This window comes from Acanthopagrus latus, chromosome 7 (genome assembly GCF_904848185.1).
Source record: "Acanthopagrus latus isolate v.2019 chromosome 7, fAcaLat1.1, whole genome shotgun sequence".
Taxonomy (NCBI): Eukaryota; Metazoa; Chordata; class Actinopteri; order Spariformes; family Sparidae; genus Acanthopagrus; species Acanthopagrus latus.
This window is the reverse complement of record NC_051045.1, coordinates 5113976-5133473: the sequence shown is the minus strand read 5'-3', so window position 1 is coordinate 5133473 and position 19498 is coordinate 5113976. Positions and strand designations below refer to the sequence as shown.

The following is a 19498-nucleotide window of genomic DNA, read 5'->3' as shown; positions in this document are numbered from 1 at the left end:
TAAATATATGGAGGATTTTCACATTTATGTGCAAATGACTGCTTACAGGATTACAATTTAGATTCTAGAATAGACACAAGGCATTAGTCTTCCTTTTCCTTTTTCAAATATGATGCCTACATTACCCACAATGCAACTTAGCTCTGCAGGTCCTTTAATGTCTGCTTGAGGCTTGGCTCCAAAAGTGAGTCAATGTTAAAATGCCCATTTTTACAACAAAAATAAACATGTTTACAGCCTGGTACAAAAAACTGTTTTGGTCTTTATAACTTATTCGCCCCTTCATGTATACAGGGATGAATTTTAATATAACTCTCTGGTTTATATTACAGTTTAAATTCATGCATAATTGGGGGCGTGGCTGTTTTGAGTGACAGGTGTCTGCTCCCTTCTCATTACAGCCACTGAACTTGATCCCTCCACCTATCTGTTGTGTCGATGCCCTTTGGAGAATTAGTTTTTAATGCAAATGTTGGACAAATAACATGGCTGAATGTGTGGTTAATTGGACTAACACACCGGAGCAAGAGACAGACAGGTGTAATGGATCAAGCAGCTCCGGAGCCTCTGGAGGAAAAACACCAGGAGGCGAAGAGCAGAGTTTGTTTTTTAAAAAACTTCTGGGATTAAAAGGTGGATTTGTGAGTGCTGAAGGTGACTGTTGGATGGAAGAAATGTTCATTACTTAATGACTGTACCAAGAAGAGATGGAGAGGAAGACACTGCAGGACAACAGAGAGAATATGGTGAGTGCTAACTTAGCTTGCTATCTTTTAGCTAATGTTCAGCTGAGGTTAAGTATTGTGACTGTTTGGGGCAAACTAACCCGCAGTCAAGCTCATGAGGTGAAATATGCTTCTCTTTGTGTGTGAACACTCTCAGTAAACTCGTATAAGTGACCAGGTTGGCTTCAGCTCCACCTGTGCTCCACCTCTTCAGCCATTTTTGATTAGCATGGCGTTAGCATCAAGCCCCCAGGAAGAGCGCCAGGCTATGAAGCCAGTCGTTGTAGTGGCCAAACAGTAATTACAACATGATATGATACACTATGGCACCCAAAAAACTTTTTCCCATAAGTTAACATTGTGAAAGAAACGTCTGTAAATGAAGGATAAATTGTTTTTTTCTTAGCAAGAAGAACCCCATTCAAATTAGCCGTTAGCGCCTAACCGGACGTTAGTAGTGCGCATGCTCCATGGGCTCTATTAACGGAAGACACTAACACTGTTACCAGATTTCATATAACGTCCTTAGTTAGCAGAGATAGTCGGATGCTGCCAAGATGGTGATGGCTGGTCCCCCACTTCGAAGTTATGGGAGTTTATGGTGCTTCCAAGTCAGAAGTGGAAGTCACAAAACAGCAACAGCAGCTGGTTTAACAGTTGAGGGCACTTAAAACAAGACATGAGGGGTCTGATCCTAACGCACAAGATTTCTATTGAGCACTGATCAACTGAATGAAAGTGAACGTGACAACTACAGAGTCGTAATAAGCCCTTTCCACAGCAGACATTTTGACTTGTCAAAGTAGGAAAAGCACAGGTGCCATTTCTTACATTTAATGATGGCTTTATTCCATTAAGTTGAGCTTGTTTCTATTGTATTCAGCACTGTGCTGCTTGATACCAGCTGTACTATGTTTCAGTCATATGTTTTTTTGTGACTGCTCAATGAGACAAAATTACTGACAGGACTGTTGGCTATGTAGTCTTTATAATGTTGTTGTTTCACAGTTTATGTTTGATTAGTTTTATGACAAACTGCGGCATTCTCAAGTTGAAAAATCATCGTTTAATGTTGACAAAGATCATATGTGTAGTTCATGGCACAATTCAAACAGGATCAGGAAATGAATTGTCTGTTCATTCACTCCCATACATTTTATTACTAAAATAAATTATTACTAAAAACATGCTGGTCCACTGGATGTGGCATGGCTTCGGCTCTCTATTCTGGCTCTTCAGAAACCTGTGGGTGGTGTCACGGTGGCTGTGTCCACGATTTTTTAGAGTCAATGGTGACATCACTGGAGGCAGTTTATCAGATTACATGTAGCTTCCTCTGGAGCCACAAATGTGTTGTACCACTTTTTTCACATTTGCAGTAGTATTAAATGTGTAAAGTTGGTGGAGTTTCCCTTTACAGTTTGTGCAAGTGGCAAGCTGTTGTACTATGATGGTGCCTATATAATTAACAGGATCCTTGTATCTGATATAGAAATGACAGAGTCAAAATCTTAAAAGCTGCAAATCATTTCTGCATCTGGTGTTACATGTGTGGAATACTGAGTGTGTAAATGAATAATGTTGGTGCCAGATAGATTAGATTATGTGTATTTTATTAGCATACATACTGTTGCAGCAATTCAGCAAATTAATTCATGAATCAAAAACTGTGCCCTTAAAGCACCCTATTAATGAATTCAGGTAGAAAATCTTGATTTCATTGTGTGAATATCTTTGCTTCCCATTTTCCTGATAATTCTCTATATATGCTGGCTGGTTGGTCGCTCTCACAAATATCAACAGTGCACAAACCTCATTAAACTGTGCCCTCGAGTGTGGCCTGCATGAGCTAATAAAATATCTGGGAGAAAAAAAAGAAAAAGGAATGGAGAGCTTGAAGTTATAGCAGACACCTCTGGAGGATCAAGATCTCAATTAACAAGTTCCTCCTCCCAGATGGATTCCTGCAGAACATTCATAGCTATGATTAAGAGGAACTCCACCCACACAGGCTTGTCTTTATGCACAGCTTGTTAAACCTCAGCTCAGAAGAGCGCACATGGAAATGACTGGCCTTATTTCCCAGATGGCCTTGTTTACTCTCTGCCCCCTCTCTCTCTTTCTCTTTCTCTTTATCTGTTCATTCCTATCTGTCCTCTTACTCCCCTGCTTCCTATCTAATGACACAGATGTTGACATCTATCAACGGTGCCAGGGTATTGAACATTAATAACTCTTTAAAATTGGAACGACTAACACAGAAGCAGCCAGTACTGAATAATTGTAAAGGTGGGATGCAGTCTGCCAGAGTCTGATGATTTATTGAAGAGTGTCTTATTTCAGTAATGGCTGAGAACTGTGCAAATTACGCTAAAAAATGACAAGAACACAACCTGAATTTGTTAGAAAAACAGTGTATTTGTATTTGGTATTCTTGATTGTTGTAAGCCAGTAACAGCAGAAACACACCAGAGGGTGTCTCTGTCTCCCCAGTAATTTCACAGTGAAATCAGAGAAATCTTTAACCAGCATCAAGATGAACTTGTATAGTTGATTGGATATTGCTGCACATTGTAAATATACGAGAAATACGTCAAAACATGTCGACATCAAGGCTCCGGAGGAAGAATTATGAATGAGATACAGAGGAAATTACAGAAATATGCAGAGGCATGACTGGAGGATGCTGTTAAATGAAGTCTCACACTTAACTAAGAGATAGTGATTTGGGCGCTTGGTTTAAAGTTTGATATGCCAAGACCAACCTCTTATCACGTCCACCTTCACTTTCTCAATAAAGTACAGTGTAGTAGACAGGATCCACTGGTATCCGACATCTCCACCAAAGAGTTTGTGCACACTTCATCATTTTTCTACACTGGGGCTACAGTGAAAAATTGTGTTTGCTCACTGTCTCTGCACGTTAGCTTAAATGTCAGGAGAGTCAACCCAGACGGTTTGAAAAATCCATAGCAGCTACACCCATTCTTCATCACTTACAGCTGTTCTGTCTGCAGCCGGCTTTTAGACCTTACAAGTGAGGAGGGATCTCACTGCTCATCAAAAGCACAATGCAACACACCACCCGTCACAGGCCACGCAGTCAAATTGTGGCTATTCTTTTTTGTATTTGCAAAACAAAAAAACCTTGCAGACAGCATATTGTTCTTCTGTCATCAGCATGAAGGCTTTTTTTCACCCACACTTTTGTCTTGTAGGAAGCTAGAATATATATATGTTTTAGGTTTATGTGTAACGCTTAATAGTAATAACCATCATTAAAGGGGAGCTCCATCCATTTTGCACATTAAATTGTGAGTGTTTATGGGTCTTCTGGAGTACTACTGCGTAAGTGAAAAAGCAGTATTAAAGCTATGTAAATTAAGCACTATAAACATTAATTCCAACTTTAAAATAAACAGTTGCTCCATAAATAACTTATAAAGCATTTAATTGTTTGTTAGCAATGATATTAGTAAGTAAAGTTTAATTCCCTACAACTCACTATTCATTAATGGATGATATTATACAGTGTTCCCATGTTTCATTGAACAGCTCGGAGTTAAGACTGGTGGGATTTGAACAGCGATTTATGGGGTGTGTGTCTTCGATAGAGAGTAAACTATTAAGCAACTAATTAATCAGCAGAGAATTATAAACACCGAAACATTATAAGCACCCACTCTGATAATAAGTTGCACATTTTCTCTCTTAAAATTGAAAAGTATAAAATCTTGTTTTTCACTGTTGGCCAGACTAAACATTTGCTGACGTGACATCGTCATGGTATTTTTGAGTATTGGCCCCCCCCCAAAAAAAACTAAATGTATTAATAAACAGTTTATCAGCTGATAGCTCTATGGTGATAATAGTTGTTTGTGTCGTCTGAGACCAGAGGACTGCCTACAAGCCCTTGTCAACTGCAATTGAAAATTCTACTGACTATCTGAGTGATGTGACAGAATATAAGGATCTTTAGCCCTGACAGCTGCACTGAAACATATTATAGGAGAATGTCAAGTAGCTGTATCGTGGGGGCTAAGAAGAGAAGCCTAAAAAGCACAAAGCAAGATTGAGTGAAGTGAAAAGAGCATGTGTCAGGGGCTGTGAGTGGCACAACGCAGCAGTGCACCTGTGCAAATGTGGATCGTTTAGAGAAGCAGAGAAAGGGCTCAAAAACTGCAGACGTACCAAAAACTGATCTCTCAAGACTAATGAATTTGTTGGTAATGAATTTCACTCCCTCACTTCCTGCAGACAGGGACTGTGAATCTGTGGAGGCTGAGCAATATGAGGGGATATCGTCTGTCATTCATTTCATTACTGTCCGTCAAGCTGATCAGCCAAGACAATAAAGGCAGTATTCCACTGCGGCAGCGTATGAATCATCTGAATGATGAAGACACATCTTTGTGTGGACCGATCCCTCAGTGAGCATCTGTGTGTGTGCACTTGTGTGTGTGCAGCATCACTGCAGCAATCAAGACTTCTAAGTGCTTTGAAAACAAATTGGTGTCCCAGAGCCAACATCCGGTGGTTTATTTAAAGATTTGTTTATCTTTCATTTATGATTTGCTGAATTGGAAATTAAAACCTTCAGTCATGTATCATCAAGTCTGTCTTGCGTGCCCCAAAAATGCGGGGGAGTCTCAGCTTGTAGGTTTCCATCAGTTATCTGCTTTAATCGGTGGCCTCTAATATGCAGATAATATTACTTCAGAAATGCATTTCCATATCCACCTTGGAACAATAGACTACATAACTTACCATATGAAAGATGGCAGAATGCGTCCAAATATTTCAATGAATATCATTATCAAAGCCTAAATTTATGTGGGTTACATTGCAAAGACCTTGAAGAAACTCACGCTGCAGTGAATCAATTGCTCTTGTGAAGTGATGGACAGCTGAGACCTCACCAAATATTTGTCTCTGATTAGTGCTCTTGCATAGATTTTATTTGACCTTTACACTTCCAACTTGAGTTGGTGAGTTTTTTCTACACTATTTTAGCCACAATAGATGCACAGTAAAAAAAGGTCCTGTGTGTAGGATTTTTTTTAAGAGGGATCTAATGGAACCAGATATTCATAATTGCATTTTCATTGGTGTATAATCACACTGAGAATCATTGTGTTACCTTGAAATCAACCTTTTATTGCTACATAAGGTGTTGGTCCATGTTGCCACTATGTCGCAAAATCACCATTGCTAGCAAGACAAGTTATTCTCAAATAACAAAGTTGTTAACTGCATGAAACTTAACAAGTTAGCAAATGTTAGCTTCTGTTTTGCAGGGATTTGATCAATATAATGCTAGGACTTGCCTCCCAACATGCAAACAAGTTAAGCGCTGCCCAAGATGTTTTGGTTTAAAGACATCCAAACAATCCAGTGCATTTCCCCCTATACCTGATAGAGAATTGGTGCGGCTAGAGCTGTGTAAGGCTAGGGCTCCCTGATTCTACACACTCGGAATGGGAGGGTGAGTAAATGGGTGTTCATGCGGTTGTATTCTGCAATCTAAGCGCTTGACAGGACCGCCAACAGAGGAGAAACAGCAGGTCAGTTGTCCCAGTGCCCTGGGTAATGAAGCCCCCAAAGGGCTAAAGAATGAGTTGTCATGTGATTTAGTACCGATATTCATGTTCCCAGGAGGATTACGCCAAGTGACATTAGTGATACTCTGACTTTTCCTCTAATGCAACCCCTAATGACATTTTTTGTTTTACTGAAATGTCTCAACAGCACTTGGATGGTTCACCGAGACATTATGTGCAGACATTAATGATCCCAACGATGAATCAATCACTTTGGTGATCCCTTGACTTTTCCTTCATGAAGGGGACATTTTTTCCCTTGAATTAACTTTCTCGACAACTATTCGATAAAGTGCCATGACATTTTGTCCAGACATTCATGCCCCCCCCAGGATAACTGTAATTACTTTGGTAATCCAGTGATTTCAGTCAACAGTTTAGATTATTCACAATTATTTGTCAGAAACCATGTAGGCTACAAAAAGGCTTTTTAATCTCAAGGAATAGATATACTTTGTCCTTGATTTATCGACTAACTAATTTCCATCTGCAGTCCCTGGGCTGGTGGACATAAAAACAAATGTAACAGAAACTAGAAGGACACTTAGATAGCCAAGAACTCCACCAAGGCCAGTATTTCACACTTCAATGAAAATCCCCATGCACAATCACTATACGTGACTGGATACATTTCCAAACGTATTGGAATTATTTCAAAATATGGCTGTGCTTTGCTGAAGTCGACGGATAGGTCCTTGATAGATTGTTGCTGACATACTTTTAAGATGTCATGAAATATTGTATGAGAAACAAACTAACAAATTGCGTTGAACCAAAAACATTACTTCCTTGTAGGGCTGTCATAATTGCTCCAAAAGGACATTCGAATATTTGCTCTACAAAAAAAACACATAGGTTTGAACCATTCAAATATTTATATTTGCGCATTATGTTAATAACAGGCGGACAAACTAATACAATGAGACATAACTACTTGGATAGGTATTTTCGGGATACGGTACCTCAGTTCCAAAGCGCTCTGAAGCCTGTACCGTCAATGATACTGATCGGCCATGTTCTTGCATATGAACGAAGCAAGTTTCTTCGTGCACGCCTCTTGTTGTGCTGCAAAGAGCTTGTGACAGGTGAAATATGTGGAAAATATGAGTCGAGATCTGGCTGTTTAGTTGGAGTTCCAGACATCATGGCATGCTCCTTTGGGTGCACATTTTCGAGATGTGCCCTCATGTTGCTAGTGGTGGAATGGTAAGCTAACTGTAGCTTACACAGCTTGCATAGAGTTTTATCTCGAGGTGCCGCATTTTTGCCGTCTACTGACCAAAATCCGAAGTATTTCCAAACAGGGCTTTTTAGGTTGCTTGGAGTCCAAACCTCTCTCTCTGCTGCCGAGTTGGGCTCTGAACTTTCTGCCATTTCGTTTTTCTCTGCCACGGTTGTTGTTGTGACAGGTCCCTGACTTGCCATGCTGTGCACCCACTCGCAAAGCAGTCGCTGATGTGTTTTTTTCCACAGTTGAATATTAATTTTCATAATAAAATCTCAATTTTTTTTTAATATTGGAATATATATTTGAATTTAGAATATTCGTTGACAGCCCTACTTCCTTGACAGCGGTAATTATGACTATTTGATTTCTGACTAAATACCTTCCAAACTAATAACACTTTCAGCCGCAATACATATAGCCATCAACCATACATGACACTGGAAAACATTGCACCTGCTAAAAATCAGCAATCTGAGGAATAAAACGTAACGTCACCTTTGTGCCACAGTACAGCCTCACAGAGCTGCAATTGTAGACTCTTCGTCTTGTTGCTAATAAGGTGTTGGAGACAAATTTCAATTTACCCCAGTGAGGGAGTGTTGTTTGTAAGCACACACACCACAGGGCACTGCAGCCTCGGTGGTCCAATCCCACTACATGCGCTGAGCTGATGACTGCTGGGCAGCTTCAGCAGACCAATCTAAAGTTTTGTGTATTGCACAGCTACGTTACTCTGATGGCATTTACTGAAGAAGGATGAATGCTTCACATTAACTGTGGCAGGATTTTCCCCAAGTAGATGTTTAAACCAATGATCCTTCAGCCATATTAGTGTTGCGCCGACTCAGCGCCGCTGTCACCCAATTAGCTTCAATTTATGGTCTAACAGAAGCAAATAACAGCACGAAAGATGGTTTCCTAGAGTCGTCATTTAAGGTCACTTTTTTTCTGTGTTTCAGTGCAATACCAGCCTGTTCAGTGATTTCTTTAATCACCTTGGTATTCAAGTTCCCCCCCGCCCTTCCTTAAAACATACTCGTAGCTTAATTAATGGTAGGAAATAGAACTGGAAAAACAAGAATGAATTATGACTTGTCTCTTTTCCACTTAATTAAATCTTTCTGGTCAACAACCGTCCAAATCTGAGCACAAGCACAATGAGCATCTGCACCGTGGCTTAGCAGTAAAAGGTTCATCAAATCATAGCGATACATTCATCTGTGTTACTGGATTCCATTTAATTCCTCATTCATGGGGTTTATGAATTCCATTATAAAACCTGACACTGTGATGTCTGTGGGTGTTGTTCACCTTGATCCTGCTGCTCAATCTCTTCTATTAACACCTCAGTGGGTGCTGAGCTGTTTTCACTTTGGTTTTGGTTTCAACACATCACGTGGCTCCAACTGGCACATGTAACTTTGACGTGAGCCAGTAGGCAGATGTCATCCTGCCAACAAATTGTCTATTGAATACTTTCAATTAGGCCACTCGACCAGCTCAGAGGAGAATAGCATCAAAAGGCGATGGGGAGGAAAACACAATATTGCAGCACAATAAAGTCTAGCCAGATAGTAAGTGGTCTGATTAGATGAAGCTCAGGAAAACAAAAGCAAACCCTGATTGTCATTTAACCACCCAAAAGTGTCCTGATATCTTGTGCAATCAACAAAGTCTGCAAAGAAAATCAAATCAAATTGAATCTGTTTTATTTATGTAGTGCAAAATCACAATCACATTGCCGCAGCAATATCATGTCTAGAAAATTCTCTTCACGTCACCCAAAAATTAAGTTCCAAGACCCAAATTGATTTGAAAAGATGCTATTTACACACTTTTTTAAAGCTGAAGTATTCACTGTAGTTACTAAGCTAAAAGTTATTTCATGCACCCCGTCCAGACTGGTTGCACAAGCTCAACAGTGCATCGAGGGTATAAATAAAATGTTATGTAATTATTTTTATTTTTTTAATTTATTCACCATCTGCAATATTAAAGTCAAGTACACATTAATACATCAATAATTATAAAAACTGAGTGTGAATGTTTTTCATGCTGTTTGAGCCCTTACTGGAGAAAATTTGTCACTATGTGATAGACAGTAACATTTCTTGAATGTTGAATAATCTAATTGCATAATTCTGAATGACAATACTTAATTAGCATTGCTACTTGAATAAAATAACTGAGTACTTCTGGGGCTATTGATTGGTGCGTGGAGGTTCATCACATCACCTTTTTACAAACAATCCCCACCAAGCTGGAAACGCCTGTGAGAACGCAACGAAAATTGTAGAAATTTGTTTGTTCATGTTTGACCCTTAGATAAATAAATATAACAATATTAAAGGCTTTTATGCAGTACATGCAAATTCTACTAGCAGATACTTTAATTAGTGAAATGCATAACATTGCCCTAAAGAGCTATTTCTATGACACTTCTGTGAACTGTCTGGCAGGTGAATCTTTTTATAATGTAAAAGCAAATCCTGGCTTGAATGACCAACACAAGAGGACTTTCTGGGTTGAGGCTGGGAAAGTTAAGCTAAAGCTCTTTTGTGGGCTTAAAGAATGAGCCAGTGCAAGATTTGAATATGATCCTAACTTCATTAAATGAAATGAGAGTACTTTGAGATCTGATTTGACTGCCAGAAAAGTGTTGCAAAGTGAAACTCCTGGAGAATTTGGTAAAGAGGTCAGACTTATGAATTAACAGCACTGATGGTGTTAAATTTCTCTGATGGCGTGATAGTGACACTAATGAAGTATCAAAAGCTGTAACTGTCATGTAGCTTTAAGCTTCCAGAAAATGATTACAAAGGAATGTGGAACTGATCACTTCATCTAATCCAAATTATGCTTTTTTTAAAATGTGAACTTGTTTTACTCTCTAGGTCTACTTGCCTCTCTGCTGCTGGGCCCTTTGTTTCTGTCATGGTTTTAGACAAGATTGTATCTCTCTTCTAGTTTAACTACACAAATGTTCTTCTAGGTCAGTTCAAAATTAATTATTGCATATATGCAGCTTTGCTTAAATTCAGCAGCTGTTTACATTCCCACATGGTTCAGATCTGATGCCCAGAATAGTAAAGTAATGATTATTGACTCTTTGCCAAGCATTGTCTTCGTTAGTAACAGATGGCTGTTGCCAATTTATTACTAGAAGTTTGTTAGTAATTAGGTAAGTGTTAAGGTTTTTGGGACACAAAAAGACACAAAAGTAAATAGAAGCAGACTTCAAATTTAACAGATAAATTGAGGACTGTGGCTAGTAGACTTAATCAAATGTAGCTGGCTAGTCCAATTAGTTAATGGTAACATACAGTACAATACAGCTACAGTATTTGGTCCAACAGTCTGGAAAACAAAACAAAAATATGAATGACACATACACTAACTTTTGGTCTCATTAGCACTTTCTTAATTTCAGTGATGCTGCTGTGGAAGGATGCTGCCAAAGGGTTTCTGGGTGCCGGGCCTCACAGATTACTGGCCAAAAACATAACTTTATATTCTCTCCCAAAAATAACTTTATGACTTTATTCACTTATTTGGCAGAAGTTGGATCATATTTTACTGAGAAAGCACTTTCTAGTTTTCCCTTAGCTTTCGATGATGAGGTTTAGACTAATAGTGGCCTGAGTAACTGATAACTACTGCTGACCAGCAATGAACTCCTCTGAACACAGAAGACAAGAACGAAGGAGACATTGATTTAACTGCATGGTGGGCAGCGTAACGCACATTCAGCGCTATTGGCTGTAAGGCCAATCAATATCTGAAACAAGTTCCTCCCTAGCTGCTAAATCTGTGCCAAAGCAAATAGCACTCCACTAGCTGTTTCTTGGGAACATACAGTATTTAACATCATGCTACAAGACTGAGGCTAAAGTTGCTTGTACAGGCAAAAAGTCTGCATCGTCTGATGATCCATGCAGACGACACACGAATAAGCAGCGGATTTGTTCACTTAAAGCAGGGTAGAATCTGTTAAGCATTGTAGGCCTTGAGGCCTTGTGTTATAGGATTTTTTATATATATATATATATATATATATATATATATATATATATATATATATATATATATATATATATATATATATATATATATATATATAAATCCTATATATATATATATATGCAAATTCAATTGATATTCACTGTAAAACAACCCTGTTTTGATGTGTCGTCAAGGGAAACATTCTTGGATTTAGCATATATATCGCTCATACGAGAGCCCATACATAACTCACTTTACTTGTATAGAAAATTGCTTGACAGACCTGGTGTGCTTGGTTATGAATGCTGAGCTCCATACTTCCCTTGATTGAAGTATGGCTGTATGGGTGAGTTTAGTGAATGGGCAATGAAAGTAAACATTTTAGAAATGTTTCCTGGAAAAGTGGTGCAGTGAGGTCAAATATGTTGGTCACCATTAATAGACTATTCATGGAAATTCAAAATCATGCACTTAACAACACACTTATTTTTCTACATATGAATTTAAAATGTGCTCAGTGGTTCAGACATTTCTGTCGCTCCTCATCTTTGGTATAAGAGAAGCAGTGTGCAGATGTTTACAATTGCTTACACTGATGCTGTGAGGATGCTATTCTGTATGACAAGATTTATAATGAAAGTCATTTATCAACAAAAATGCACCCCCAGGTGAGACACTGATAAGGACCCTTATGTATAAATGTATGTGTAGATTGGATAAGGAAGAGAACAGCATAATTGAGGCACTGGTTCATCCAACCAAAAGTTGCATTAAACTTTTGATTCACAGGCAGGAGTCTTTTTGATGTGTGTTATTTAGGTTTACTCAATGGCTGTTTTCGTATGTTTTAAATTATATCTTTAAACACGAGACCCACAACATTAAATCACCCGACGTCATATTGTGCAGATTCCCCTCGTGCAGCCAAAACAGCTCTGACCTGTCAAGGGATGGTCATAAGACCTCTGGGGATGTCTTGTGGTGTCTGGCACCAGAAACCTCTGGTCCTCTGTGTTCATGGGTGCAGCCTACATGGATCAGATTTGTTCTTGCACGTCCCACATGCTTGAATAGATTGGGATCTGGGGAATTTGAAGGCAAGGTTACCACTTGGGCTCTTTTTTTGCATTCCTTAAGCTGTTCCTGAGCAGTTTTTACTGTGTATCAGGACGCATTGTCCTGCTGATCATCGTTGTTATTCACATTACCTGTGGGTGGTTTTAACGTTGTGGCTGCTGAGTGTAACTAAATTGAATTCAACTAACAGGAACTAGTAATCATCTTCAGAAATAGCATTAATAGTACATTATAATTTGCAACAAAAAATATCATTATTTCATCTGATCAGGAAATCTGTGTAATTACTCTCAGATATGAAGATATTCTTCATATGATCTCACACTGTCAGCGTCTCTATTTAAAGCTCTTCAGACAGTTCTCATTACCAACAGGAAGCTCGGCACAGCAGTTATTTTCTCATCCAAAATGCTGTTATGCAACCAAAACACTCCCAAAACATCTCAGAAACAAGTCTTGTAGCACACTGACAGCACTTGTCTCCCAACAGTAAAACTTTGTCACTCATTACAGGATGACCTACAAACACTAACGACAGGATGCATGCATTGTACCAACGTTGACTTTGAAGTAGCTAAAATAATTTATTGTTGTTGCAACAGAAATTCCGTTTCAACAGAAAGAATCACACTCGTCTATTAGGCAAGTATTTATCACCGTTATGAATAAAACATGCTACACCATACATCAGACAGCTTTATTTTCTGAAGCTAAGGTAATTCCAGTGTTGCCAAACAAAACTCATTATTCCGATATATAGATTCCCTGTATATTGGGCAGCTACAGAGATAGACAGTATAGCAATCCTGTTGTCTGCATTTGGCCACGTTTTCATTCACATCTCACCTTATGTTCTCTACTGCAATAAACCAAGGCAAGAATCTTTTAGCATGCGTGATCATTCACAATCTTGTGCACCCATCCAGCATTCATTGCATCCAAGATGGATATCTTATCATGTGGACAGTGGGTCATAAACTTTCCACCTCCGTAAGGAAAACAATTCCTTTGTGGGATTTAGTGCACTCAGTGGAGTCAGCTTTTTCCATGTTTACTGAGAATTACTATTCCATATCCTTATATAAATCTACTCCATAGATTTGTACTTTTACAGTATTTACGTGGGGTGAAATTGAAAAGCATACCACTGATATAAAATTCAGCCGTGGTTGGTCTACTCAACTTTTATTTATTTTTAGATGAAATAAGAGCCACATGCAGTAGTTGAAGAAGTCAGATCCTTCGATTCAGTCAAAGTTTTACAAGTCAGTGTTTTAATAGTATATGACATTTTTAGGTAAATGTTCCATTGTAGTGTATGTGGTATTTTATGGCTGTGTGGGTTTAAGTTTGAGGAACCAAAACAGGAAGAGGTCTTGTTTTCCCTGGTAGTTATTCTGGAGTATGATGATGGAACAACTAAAATGACTATGGAAGAGGGACAGTGATAAAAACCAAGGTAAAACAAGAGTGAACGGACAGGCATTCAGTCATTGGAGAGCTCTCAGGTGTCAACATCTGGTCCTTTACCTTTTTTTCAACCAGATCGTTAAGAACCTGGCTACTTGTTATGTGTGTTTTCACTGGACTTTTCACTTTGTACAGTAACAAGACTGCTAGTGGTAGCCATGTTGCTAGCGCTGCCAGTAATTCTTCAGGGAAACGCGAGGAGGGGGTAAAGTTTAAAGTTGTGGTCATTAAATATATTTTGTGTCAAAGCAATGTAAAGTTGTCCACAGTTTAGTCAACATTACCTTCTGCTGGGCTGATTGTGTGAAGAGCTTTGAAAAAGTGAACTCTGAGTTTAGAAATGGGCATTGCTGTTGGTGGAGAAAACAAACTGGCCTCATTTGAGCATATGTGTTAGAGTGTTTCCTGCCTACAGAGGCCAGTACAAAAGGATGAGAAACCATTGCATCCTGGGAATTCCAACCTCCTTCCATCATGACATAAATCTTCATCTTTCACTCACTGCGTTTGTAAACCACGCTGTGTGATCTAACTTTGGATCTCTTTGAACTGGCAGTATGACTAGATCCCCTTGTGGGGCAGATTGGACGTAGGATGAAAAAAAATGTTGTCAATTCATATTTTAATAAGTGTTTACATGCTTGGAGAAAAATGAAACAAATATTCTTAGATATAGGATCATGGATTGGAAGTAACTGCATGAGGTCAGTGATTGTTTGCTCACAGTGTATGGATCAAACATGATTAGTTGTGTAATCACATTCCATCACAAGACAATTGTGACAGAACATTAATGTGCATCTGGTACTGTCACATACGTGTTTGACAGAACAATGCATTTCCTAATTAGTTCTCACTGTTGAGGTGGGGAGTGGCTGCTAACCTCATTGGCTTTCACTGAGCCTGCCTCTGTCTGTGTATTAGTAAGTGTGATGTTTTCAAAGTCTTTGAAGAAAGACAAACAATTTTTTTTTCCCCATGTACATTCTGGAAAAGCTACCAGCTATACGTTGCCATCAGTGCGGAGAACGCTACCCTAATTTAAGCAGCGCAGCCACTTCGATCTGTGTGAAAATAGCATGATTTTAGACTTCCAAACTGCTTGCAGTACAAATGCCAAAATCTAATTTAGCATGCAGGTGGCACACCAGTCCTTTTCATTAAGTTCTGTGGAGCACAGATGTGTCCAAATATCACACATGAACAATTTCAAGCAACTGAGTAATGAATAAGAAAGTCCAAACAGGGTTGAGGTTGGGGTTGATGAATTGGTCAAATAAACAGAACTTGCATGTCACCGTGCTACAGTGGCTCAAGTAGATGCAGTGGCTGGTAGCGCCTTCAAATTTTGTTACATTTTTGTTTTTCATTACCAGTTGTTTTACATGGCTCTATTGCAAAAACAAGTATTACCTATGACAGAAATACAGTCATCACCATGAGATAAAGCACTGGTTGTGGATTGAGAACACCAGACTTTGAGATGATCACTGCCCACCATCCATAATCCAGTTTGGACTTAATGCTGCTCTGCTGAAATGGACAAATGGGAAATTAGATGGTGTTGTGCCCACATCTTCACAGAGACTTGATTCTATCACAATATCCTGGATAAAGCTGTGGTCTGAGCCAACAGAGCACAGAACTAAAGCAGGATGAGAGGAAATGGACTCTACATTATTGATGCTTGGTGCTTGCACACAGTCAGAGGTGATGGACTGTGTTTACCAGATGTTGGACTTTTAATATGAAGATGTAGATATAATCAGCAAGTTGTTGCTGCTGTTTTACATTAACCCCAATGCATATTCAACATATAACTCCATATAACTGTATATTCATTCTATGTTTATGTTGCATGTGCATAAAGGAGTTTACAAACTTTCATTTTATTAGGCAAGCCATTGCATTGTTGAATGACAAATAAAACACCTTGAACCTTTTACTGAACTTGAACTTTGGTAATATGATTAAAGGTTTAAAGCTTACAAAGAGCTTTGGAGAGAGCCATGTTAGCCACTGTAAATAACCTCCAATATATTAATCTAACAGCTATTCTGCAGATCAAGATTTGATACAATATCTTAATGTAAATTTAAGATGCCTTGTTATAGATTGAACCAACTAACAGTATATACTGTATTTAGATCATCTCCTTCCTGACTAACTGCAACATCAAAATGCTGCATAGACATTAACACATCAGTATAATAAGTTAATTAATATGTATTGTTATCCTCAAACATAAACAATTGCCAGTGACTCCCAAAGCGACATGACCATTGCGGCATACCAGGGTCAGGTGTACTATATACTCACACCTTGGTTGGGTTTCGGCATAAATACTACTTGATTAGGTTGAGTGGTTTGATTTTAAAAAACTATGTAATTGAATTTCTTAGTATAAAAGTAACTATGACCACATGACCCCAATGATCCAAACCATCTGAAAATAAGATGCAGCAGTTGCTGTTCCATTGGCATAACTAGTTACAGTTCCACTCAGAACTGGAGGTAATATGTTGAAATTGGGTGGGGCAGAAGTCACTTGGAGGCTCTTTACTGTACAGCCGTAATGACCAGCAGGATGCTTCAGTTTTGTTGACTTTTTAGAATATCTGCCTTTGACTGGAGCGTCACTATGATTAATGATATTCTCAAATATGCAGCAAATTGATGGAGTAAATAGCCTTTTTTTAATTCATCCTTTCAATCGCAGACTTTAATTTGCATTCTCAAATAGTGCTTTCACCTTGTCAAAAGACAAAAGAGCCGTGCTTTTATGCACAGTGCATTATGGGATCTGCATTTGTAATATGTTATATCAAAGCAAATGATTTGATGCATAGAAACATTTTATGCCTCAATCCTATCTACATCTAATCCAATTTTGGGACACAGTTTGGTAGATTCCATTAAAAATCCTCTCAGTTGAATAGGAGGCTGTTTACTTTTAAATGAACTCGGAGCACTACCAGGTCATGGATAAATAAATAGCTGAAAGTGCCAATAATGGGCTCCACTTCTCTGCTGGCACGGCTGTGTAAAATTAAGACCTACATTAAACAGGACATTCCATCATATTGTCGTGCATTAACATCAGAAATATAAATGACAATATTTAACTTTATGAGTAGAAAGAACACATGAATAATAATGAGATTAAAATGGGTGAATGGTTGAAATTCTCATAAACAGAATTTCAGAGGAGAGGCATGGGAAGAGTAGAGAGCTGAGAAAAGAACTGAAGTCAGTCATCCATAGATAGATGCACGCTTCCTAACGCGTTTTTATGTCAAGAAAAAAGTCCCTACTTTAAAGCAATTTGCACAGTCATTGAAAAATTCATTTTGGCCTTTTCTTAATCAACATATTCTTCTTCCTTTTCAGAATCTAAGGCATACATTATCCACAATGCAACTTAGCCACAGAGTGAAATAGCTGGAGGCAATTTATGAGATTACATGCAGCTCCCTCCAGAGCCACAAATGGTTTATACTACTTTTTTCACATATGCAGTAGGATTCCCCAAAACCTGTGAACATCCTTAATGTGTAAAGTTGTTTTCCTTTTACATAGCAATTTTACCTCACCTCAAATGATTTGTGATGATTATTGTCATTATTTTTTTTATTTTTTATTGCTAGAAACACAAGCTGCTGGGCCAGAACAAATCTTATCATATGGCCCCGATATAGATGAAAAAATAACACAGGAAGAGGAACTTTATGCACTTTTAGGTTTTTTTTTTAGGGTGAAGTATCTCTTTGAAATGGTTGTCATGGGAATCTACCGCAGTCTGAAATATGTCAAAAATACCTGCAACAAGTATCTTTTTTTAAATTCAGAATGTGTCCCCCAATTATAATTTATTCACCCAGAAGCGTATCAGTGTTGATTTCTCAGAAGCTGTAACCAAAAGAGAAAAGATGAAAAGATGTTGCAAAGCGTTTAATTCCTCTCGCTTCTACCTTTGCCAGTTTTTCATCTTGAGGTTTGTCAAGCACTTCATGTATTTATAATGTTAGCATTATCAAGGTCACATAGTAAAAGTGTAGTAGTAGTTGTGCCCATTTCTGTGCTCATTCTGCCACATCACAGAGACTGCAATTCAGTGGAAAAAATGTAGTATATAGTATTTCTCTTATTTACCTCCTTACTATCATGTTTTGTCTGTTATACTGTGTCTTTTGTTTGATCGGGATTTCCTTAAGATGCTGCTCTTCCAGGTGTGCCATGTCTGAAACAAATCAGTGGTTTAATAAAGCCCACAGCTATGCAGGGACTTATATTCTTCTGAGCCATGTCCCCAAGTCAATAATTAACCTTAAACAGAACCAGCATCCCCTAATGAAAAACAAGCCAATGTTTATTTACAGCTTTATCTTCCTACAAAATCCTTCCATAATCCACCAGCATCTCCTGGCACATTGGTGGCAAGGTGGAGGTGGGCAGCTTTTTAAGTGTGATAGATGAAGTTTAGTTTCAGGCTGCTGCTGCTGCAGCTTCCTTGTCTGACCCAGCTCTCCCCAGAGAGCCTGGGATGAGCCTGAGCCACAATATAGTTCTGCTGAAAAGCCTTTTGTGGTTGTTCACTCTGTATTCAGGAGAGAGAGCAAATGGACCACCTTTACTCTGTGGTTCTCTTTTTAATTTGTTGGCTTTGTGGAGTTTATTTAGACTCAATTAACAAGAATTTGACAACAGGCCAGAAATCCAATATCAATAGTTTATCTCAAAAAGATGCCTTAAATATCAACCTTCTCTGTGTTGGTCAGACAATGTGAAAAGATACTGAAGTAATTTCAAGGATAAGGGTATTTTGCTGCCGGCTCCCACTGAACACTCCCAAGATCAGACCAATAAACCAGTGTTTGGCTTGTACTGTAAATCTTTCAGAACAGGTTAAAAATAATACAATTCTGAAATATACCCAGAACAAGAATTAGAAACAAGGCAAGTCTGCACCAGAAAATGGTTTAGAGATGGAGTTTCAACATTTGTGTGACACCGCATATATATTTTTTTTCATTTTCTATTTGGTTTGTGGGGACAGACTTTGGAAAATCTCCAGCCGTGTTTATTACTTATTTTAAAGGTCCCATATTATGCTGTTCTTCACCTACCCTCTCAGATATCTCCAGGGAGAGGGGGCAGGGTTTCATGCAGAGGCGGCCGGCCTATGAAAATCTCTCCTGTTGTTACATAATGACAGGAGAGAGTAACGTTCCGCACTATGTGGAGTGCAAAAATAAATTGCGATTAAATGCCTTATTTTTTTTGTTGCTTAATTTTTTTCTGTAATTAATTAATCGTTATTTACGTGATAAAGTCCCAGTCATAGTTTATATATGTAGAGACCAGAGAAAAAGTGATTTTCATAATATGGGACCTTT

General features: G+C 38.5%; 1 protein-coding gene across 3 annotated transcripts in view; it reads left to right on the top strand.

The window, feature by feature from the left end:
• The first annotated feature begins 372 nt into the window (after window positions 1-372).
• LOC119022272 (probable N-acetyltransferase camello) overlaps window positions 373-19498 on the top strand; it is a 42122-nt gene continuing 22996 nt past the window's right edge. For all 3 annotated transcript variants that reach the window (XR_005075873.1, XM_037102959.1, XM_037102960.1), the window contains exon 1: window positions 373-746. Coding sequence is in view for 1 of the 3 variants with exons in the window: in XM_037102959.1 (XP_036958854.1) it covers window positions 689-746 (58 nt within the window). In the remaining 2 variants the exon portion in view is untranslated. The remainder of the gene's footprint in view (window positions 747-19498) is intronic.